Source organism: Xiphophorus hellerii, chromosome 9, assembly GCF_003331165.1.
Source record: "Xiphophorus hellerii strain 12219 chromosome 9, Xiphophorus_hellerii-4.1, whole genome shotgun sequence".
Lineage (NCBI taxonomy): Eukaryota > Metazoa > Chordata > Actinopteri > Cyprinodontiformes > Poeciliidae > Xiphophorus > Xiphophorus hellerii.
Window position 1 is genome coordinate 31,040,097 of NC_045680.1, and position 8,719 is coordinate 31,048,815.

At 39.4% G+C, this 8,719-nt stretch overlaps 1 protein-coding gene across 1 annotated transcript; it reads left to right on the plus strand.

The window, feature by feature from the left end:
* Window positions 1-381: 381 nt before the first annotated feature.
* serpinc1 (serpin peptidase inhibitor, clade C (antithrombin), member 1) lies at window positions 382-8,546 on the plus strand. Its single transcript, XM_032571172.1, has 9 exons — window positions 382-488; window positions 1,970-2,324; window positions 4,475-4,690; window positions 5,700-5,837; window positions 5,978-6,196; window positions 7,063-7,237; window positions 7,843-7,907; window positions 8,019-8,201; window positions 8,296-8,546. The coding sequence occupies exons 2-8, from the start codon at window positions 1,971-1,973 to the stop codon at window positions 8,193-8,195; spliced, it is 1,344 nt and encodes a 447-aa protein (XP_032427063.1). The 5' UTR covers window positions 382-488; window position 1,970; the 3' UTR covers window positions 8,196-8,201; window positions 8,296-8,546.
* Window positions 8,547-8,719: the final 173 nt, after the last annotated feature.

The window sequence follows — 8,719 nt, forward strand, 5'->3', positions numbered from 1 at the left end:
TCTGTGTTTAAACGTAAAGTAAAACAATTAACTAAATTTAGCAAAAAGTTAAATTTTTACCCAAATTTAAAATTTTCTGCCCAAAGTTTCCTTTTCCAAGAATAAATATATCATAAAGCAAATATTTGACCTCAAAATTACAAATATTTTTGAAGTTCAATTTCAGCAAATTTTTATTTATTCAGGCTTCCAATTTAATGTAATCCTAAAAGCAACATTTTTTATTTTATTTTCTACATTTAAAATGTATGTTAAAGCTTTTGCAGCTGGAAACAATTTCAGTCCAGTTTAATATAGTTTTGTTCCTGGGTCTGAGTCCTGACCCGTTCAGGTATTGATCGGTTCCGGAGGGGTTCGTCGTCACGGTGATGGCGGCGGGTCAATGTTTCAAAGGTTGAAGTGGATTTGTCGTTGCTCTGCAGGACAGTGACCTGTTTACAGCTCAGACTGCTCTCTCCTCCTGGACTCGCTGCGACGTACCTGCTCAGGTAAATTCTTCATTTTTAGCAGAATGATTCTGGTTCTGGGTCCAATTCTGGAGAATTTGTGATTTTTTTGTGTTTTTGTTTTTTATGTTGCTGAAAGTAAAAGTTACTTGAACTTCAGCCATTTGGCCTCATTGATGTTTGATCAATATCTGCAATCTGTTGTCGTTTACCTCAAGTTTCTGATCAATAAGCGAAGGAAAATCTTCCTTCGCTTATTGATCGCTTACTGAAAAAATAAAAACTTTATTGCTCAGTTTGTTAAAACAGCACCGCAACCTGAACATCTGAAAAAGTGATAAAACGTTAGAGGGAGCAGCTGATATCAAATGTTTTTATCGTCATTCTGCTTTAATTCAGCCGCATTGGAGGGTTTCCCAGCCTGAGTGGCCTAGTTAAAGGCTGGAATCAAGTCCAGGCTTTAACTAGGCCACTTCAAAACATTCATGTTTTTGTTGTTTGTTTTGTATCGATGCTGAAAGTCACGAGTTCAAGGTCACAACGTGGCTTTAGGTTGGTTCTGCAACTGTTAAAGACATTTGCTCAAGGAAGTTGTTATGTTAGAGACAGTTGCTGTGTTAGAGACAGTTGCTGTGTTAGGGACAGTTGCTGTTTTAGGGACAGTTGCTGTGTTAGAGACAGTTGCTGTTTTAGGGACAGTTGCTGTTTTAGGGACAGTTGCTGTGTTAGAGACAGTTGCTGTTTTAGGGACAGTTGCTGTGTTAGGGACAGTTTCTGTTTTAGGGACAGTTGCTGTGTTAGGGGCAGTTGCTGTGTTAGGGACAGTTTCTGTTTTAGGGACAGTTGCTGTGTTAGGGGCAGTTGCTGTTTTAGGGACAGTTGCTGTGTTAGGGGCAGTTGCTGTGTTAGCGACAGTTGCTGTGTTAGGGGCAGTTTCTGTGTTAGGGACAGTTGCTGTGTTAGGGGCAGTTTCTGTGTTAGGGACAGTTGCTGTGTTAGGGGCAGTTTCTGTGTTAGCGACAGTTGCTGTGTTAGGGACAGTTGCTGTGTTAGGGACAGTTGCTGTTTTAGGGACAGTTGCTGTTTTAGGGGCAGTTGCTGTTTTAGGGACAGTTGCTGTTTTAGGGCCAGTTGCTGTGTTAGGGGCAGTTGCTGTTTTAGGGGCAGTTGCTGTTTTAGGGGCAGTTGCTGTTTTAGGGACAGTTGCTGTTTTAGGGACGGTTGCTGTTTTAGGGACGGTTGCCAGAGACAGGTTTTGCCGGACGTCTTGTTTTTCTAGGATCTTTTTTGCCTACTTCCTGCTGTCAGTCAGGTTCTAATTAGGTGATTTTTTTGCAGGTTGTGCGGTAATCAGGTCGAACTGAACCACATTTGGTTAATTATACTTTTTCTTTTTCATTATTTAATTACATTTCCAGGTTGCGTTTATTCTTGTTAACTTTGCTAAAAAGTTTTGGCACCCTTCAGCGTTTCTGAAATCTTCTGGTTTCCTAAATTGGTTTGCTAATCTCTCCTCCATCCAGGATGAGGACTACTAGTTGCTGGTTGCTTCTGGCATTGTTGCCGTTGCTTTCCAGTGCGCAGCTTCTGGACATCTGCAGCGCCCGACCCAAAGACCTTGCTCTGGAGCCGCGCTGCGTCTACCGCAGCCCCAACCCGGACGAGGCGGACGAACCGACCCCGGAGCCGCGGCCCGTCAACCCCAGGGTGTGGGAGCTATCGAAGGCTAACGGCCGCTTCGCCCTGGCCTTGTACAAGCAGATGGCCCTCAGCCGGACGCCAGATAGCAACATCTTCATGTCGCCCCTCAGCATCTCCACCGCCTTCGCCATGACCAAACTGGGAGCCTGCAACCAGACACTGGAGCAGATCATGAAGGTCGGAATCCCTCAAACATTAGCACAGAGGTGGCTACCGCTAACTTGACAGCTAGCTGCACTAACCCTGAAGAGCTACTCATAAACATTAGCTCTGCTAATGCTAAACTGCTAAAGCACTTAGCCCACATGATATTTAGAAGAAGCTAATGCTAAAGCACTAATCATGAGCATTAACTCTAGTAATGCTACACCAGCATGATATTTATAGAAGCTAGTGCTAAAAAGCTAATCATAAACAGTTCATAAACGCTACAGCGCTGAAGTGCTACACCAACACTATATTTAGCAGAAGCTAATAGTGAACTCTAAAGCACTACACCAACATGGTATCAATTGAAGCTAATGCTAAACGCTAATCATAAACAGTTCTGATAATCCTAAAGTGCTGCACCAACATAACATTTAGTAAAACTAATGCTAAAGTACTGGTCGTAAACATTAGCTTCACCAACACTAAAACATTATGGCAACATGGTATTTATCAGAAGCTAATGCTACAGCACTAACCATAAACATTGGTCCTGCTAATGCTAAAGTGTGACACCCACAAGGTATTTAGCAAGAGCTAATGCTAAAAAGCTAATCATAAACATTAGTTTTGCTCAGTGTTGTATAAAGTACTGAAATCTCAGAGTCAAGTAAAAGTACAAGTAGCTCTCCAAAATATGACTTTGGTAAAAGTCGAAGTCACTGACTGAAATGTTACTTGAGTAAAAGTCTTAAAGTATCTGAAACTTCTTGTACTTAAGTATGGAAATTACTGTAAAAATGGATGTACTCAAGTAATGTAATGAAAAGTACAAGTAAAAAGTAAAACAAGGCAAGTTTGAATGACATTTCTTATATTTTGGTAAACTTGTCAAATAAACTTAAAATACTGTACCCAACCAAGTGCAGGCAAAATGAAACCTGCTAATAAATTGTTCCAGTTTTAAAGAGTAGCACATGTTAATGGTTTGTGGTTTTGAACTTGCATGCCTTTCCTATATTCGTTAAATTTAGTCTAAATTGCTATCGCTATGGCTTCTGTCCCCCATTGAACTAGGGTGACCAGACGTCCTCTTTTTCCCGGACATGTCCTACTTTTCAGACCTAAAAAGATGTCCGGGGGGAATTTAAAAATTGTCCGGGATTTTGGTCAACTGCCTCAAACACATTACATAGCTTACAGTGCATGATAGGGCACGGCGCTGCGTGTCACGTAATCCCTGAGCCGCGTCAGTGCGGGCAGCACTGTTCTGTGTTCGTCCCTCCCACCCATCCGCTCTACGGTGTTCTGATTTCTGATTTCCCCAACAATGGGAGAAGCGAAACAGGTGTATCCTATTGGAGGTGATGAACAAGCCCAGGCAAGCAGGCTACGGACTTTGTTCGGTAGCCTACTTGCTAATCAGTAGGTGGGGTCAAAACACTTTGTTTCTCTCTCTCGCTTTTTTGTAACGAGTAACTAAACCACACATTGAAAATGTATCGGAGTAAAAGTACGCAATTAAGTTCGGAAATATAGTGAAGTAAAAGTGAAAGTCATCAAACATTTTCATACTCGAGGAAAGTATGAAGTACTCCAAAATATACTTAAGTACAGTAGTGAAGTATTTTTACTTCGTTACTATACAACACTGGTTTTGCTAACGATAAACCATCAACATCACGGGTGAAGAACGTGAGGAGAGGAAACAGAACTGCTGCTTAAACACTTCAAAATAAGAGCATGTATATAAGAGCATGACTACTTGAATAATTTTAACAGCTAAAACCCAAAACTTCAACATGGATGTTGAATTTTACTCAACTGAAAGTTCTCAAAGCAGTCAAGAAAATTAGCGCTTTAGAATTTAATTTGAAAAAATTACTAACAAAATAGCATTTTCAAAGTTAAGAAAGTGCTAAACTAAAAGAAATAATAAATCAATTTCTTTAATTAAAACATTGTTTATTTTATTGACCAGGTAAGAACTGGACAAAAATCACATTAAGATTATTTTAGTGTTTTTAATACAACAAATCCTATTTTCAGTGATTTTAAGCCTAAATTTTAAAACTCTGTAACATTTAAAGAAAAGTGAATAAAAATTTAGGTGAAATCTGTTTCTGCTCCACATCCAGTCAGTAGTTACCACTGACCCGACCCGATGTTTCCATCTGCAGGTGTTTCAGTTTGACACCATCAAGGAGAAAACGTCAGATATGATCCACTTCTTCTTCGCCAAACTGAACTGCCGACTGTACAGGAAGAAAGACAAAACGACGCTGCTGGTCTCCGCCAACCGCCTGTTTGGGGACAAGTCGCTCCACTTCAACGAGACGTACCAGAACATCAGCGAGACCGTGTATGGAGCCAAACTGATGCCTCTCAACTTCAAGGTGACGTCAGAAATTATTAAACCGTTTCAAAATGGCTCCAGATTAATAACTACTGGAAACCTTCACAGGATGAAATTAAACGTTTGATTTGGACAGGAAGTAAAGTTAATACTTTGAATATTAAATATGTTTTTCTTTATGTCTAATGTTCTTTGATTAAAATGTTAATACTGTTCTAAATTTTAACGCAATTAATCATTTTTTAAACACAGGTTGCAGAGTCTCATTAATTAATTAATTGCATTTTAATTTAAAACCGTTTTAGACAAAACAAGCAACGTTTTCAATTCAAAAAACATTTTTGCTGCTAAATTATTGAAAAAATGAAACATATCTATGATGCCGTATTAAGGCCAATGTGGACATAAAGACAACAAAAAAGGAGGAGTAGATTTCTGAAAAAAACCCCAAAATCTCAGACATTTTCTAGAAAAAACTTGGAAATTTTCTGAGTTTCAAAAATCAAAATTGTTTGACTTTTCAAAATAATATAAAAAAAATATTAATCTCAAAACTTAACTTTGAATTTAAAAAGTTGCCTGTATTTCTATAATGGTTTTCAAATAAAATGCAATTAATTGATTCATTAATTAAGCCCCTGTAATTAACTTAACTAAAAATGTTAATTGAGTCTCACGTCTTGTTAAAAACTAAAATAACAGCATCTTCTGCAAAATTAGACTAGTAGAATATATTTATTTATATAAATGAATTATAATTATATTAAAGTAATTATTGATATTGTTAAATTATACTTAAAATTAGAATTTATTTATAATAAAATTAGGAATAAATAATTTCATGTATAATCGCAATTAAATTATTTTTAAAAAATTCTTTAATATTTTGAACTTTGTTTGTGCTGCCCTATTGTAATTTTGCTGAGAATATTACCCTCTATGCAGATGATATTGTTTTGTGCTCCTAAAGTCTTGATAGAGTTCAGATAAGGAATCTGCTGTTTTTTTAAGTCAAACTGGATCTGTACCAGTAACTCCTCTGTTGGCAGACAAACCCGGAGGCGGCTCGGATCACCATCAACGACTGGATCTCCAACAAGACGGAGAACAGGATCCAGGACACGCTGCCGTCCGGCGCCTTGGACTCCAACACCGTTCTGGTTCTTGTCAACACCATCTACTTCAAGGTTGGTAAAGACCTGAAGATAAGGCAACCTGGATAGAAATCTGTTTTAGGACATCAGAGATAAAAAGCAGGATATCATCTGCATACAAATATAATCTAATATTCCTGAACACCGAGCAACAGTTTTTGTTTCCCTTTCAGGGTTTGTGGAAAAACAAGTTTCCCAAAGACAACGTGATGGCGTCAGACTTCTTTGTGGATGACAGTCGCAGCTGCGAGGTCAACATGATGTACCAGGAGACCAAGTTCAACTACAAGGACCTGCGTGAGGAGAAGGTGCAGCTGCTGGAGATGCCGTACCGAGGAGACGACATCACCATGGTGATCATCCTGCCAAACAGAGGCCATCCGCTCAGTCAGGTAGACTTCATTTCCTCCTTTACAAAGAGAAAATTATCCTGTAGCTTTGGTTAAATGTCCAGGTTGTAAATAAATTCAGAAGTATTGCAGAGAAAAGTGAAAACATAAAAAACTGTTACATTTGTTAGCCAGAAGTTACTGGAATTGAAGTGTAGAGCGAGGAAACAGGGTGATGAGGTGAAGGTAGAGATTACCTGAGACGTTTGGTGAGGCATTTCTGCCAATATTAGGACAAAAAAATTCAAACGAGTCATTCATCAGGCTTGTGAATATTATATTTTTAACAGGAAAGCAGAGAAATTTGACATTAAATTAACTTTTATAATTTTTTAAACGTGTTAAATCTGTCATGCTGTGACAGTTTGTTATAAGACAAATAATCTGTGAAAAGATCGATCTCCTCCACCTCCTGCCTGAGCTGCTGTTTGAAGAAATTAACCAAAAACAACCAATCAGAGCCAACAGGAGGGGCTTAGCGCTGTCAATCAACCTCATGAACATGCTGCTAAATGTGTTAATTTAACAGAAACAACCCACCATTACAGGAAAACCATTTAACCATCATTGGTGGCTATGCTAACTGGCATTAGCACTCATAACATACAGAGGGTGATTGGCAGCGCTAAGAACCGCCTCCTGCCTCTGATTGGGTGTTTTTAGTTAGCAGGATAAAAAAAATTTTCACAGATGATTTGTGTTATAACAAACTGTCACGACAACAAACATGTAAACATTTTTTTTTTTTATAAAAGTCACACACTGCAGCCATAAGCTGAACCTCCGACCAGAACACGCTGGAGTGAAAATCAGTCCTTGTTGAAGGAATTGGATGAATGTCGGATTATTTAGTGAGTTTTTCCGTTCAGGTGGAGCAGAATCTGGACCAGAACAAGCTGAAGATCTGGCTGGACCAGATGAGAGAAACCACCGTGTCCGTCTCCGTCCCGCGCTTCAGGGTGGAGGACAGCTTCAGCCTGAAGGACAAGCTGCAGCAGATGGGCCTGACCGACCTGTTCAGCGCCAGCACGGCCAGCCTGCCCGGTACCAGGCAGGTTCTGGTTCAGAACCAGAACCAGAAACACAACCACAACCAGAACCAGAAACACAACCAGAACCTGGGCCAGAACCTGAACTTGAACCTGGGCCAGAACCAGAAACACAACTAGAATCAGAACCTGGGCCAGAACCAGAAACACAACTAGAATCAGAACCTGGAACAGAACCAGAAACACAACTAGAATCAGAACCTGGAACAGAACCAATCCCCATAGAAAGTCTCTTTTTAATTACTAGAATAAAGTCATTAGCTGCTAATTCTGTATTATCAGAATACAAAAGCAATAATTTATTGATGTTAATAGATGAAACATTTCCATATTTATAACCGATAAATTGTTTCAGCATTTTATTTTTAAGACAATTTGTGTAGAAATTTTCATAGAATTATTACTTTATTCTACTAACTTCATGACTTTAATTTGGTATTATTACAACTTTAAGCAACATCAGCAGATTTAATCTCCACACTGAAATATTCATTACTGTGAAATTCAGTTCCACTGATTTTTATTCAAATGTCTTACAGATTAAAAAACATTAATTATTGATTATATTTATGAGATTAATAATGGGGTCTGTTTTTTCAGGAATCCTGGAGGACGGCAGCGACTCCCTGTTTATCTCTGATGCTTACCACAAAGCCTTCCTGGAGGTCAGGAACACAAAGTTCATGTTTTCTGTTTGTTTTCACTCAAACTGCCGCTGATTGGTCTAGTTAAAGTTTAATCTGATCTGTGTGGGCTTGTTGTTTTTTGGTTTCCAGGTGAACGAGGAGGGAAGCGAAGCCGCCGCCTCCACCGCCGTGGTCGCCGTCGGACGCTCCCTGAACCTGGACCGGGAGTATTTCCTGGCCGATCATCCGTTCCTGGTGATCATCAGAGAGTCGAAGCTCAACACGCTGCTGTTCATCGGCCGCGTGGCCGAACCCTGCCAGCAATGAAACGGCTGCTGTTCATCGGCCGCGTGGCCGAACCCTGCCAGCAATGAAACGGCTGCTGTTCATCGGCCGCGTGGCCGAACCCTGCCAGCAATGAAACGGCCCGAATCATCCAGAGGTCAGGAGGGTTTAAGGCTTCCATGGCACCAGAAACAAACATAATGCAGTTCCAGAAGAGCTCAAATAAAACATTCATGTATTAAACTTACTTTGAATACTTAATGTTGATTTTCAACTAGACTTGGACTAGGCCACTTTGATGGTTTGATTTCAGCTCCTCTGTCCCTGTAAATGTAAAATCCTTCTTTGTTTGGGTCTGTTTAGTAAAATCCCAATAAAATACACTGAAGTTTCCGACTGTTTAATAAAAAAATGCACAGAATAAAAAATAATTGATAAAAGAAAAACGGTGCTGAATTTCTGGCCCAACATCTGGGATAGTTTAGTTTATCATTTACTTAATATTTCCAGAATGGATTTAAACCCACATTTTCTGGTATTAAATTCAGAAATACTTTATAACCAAA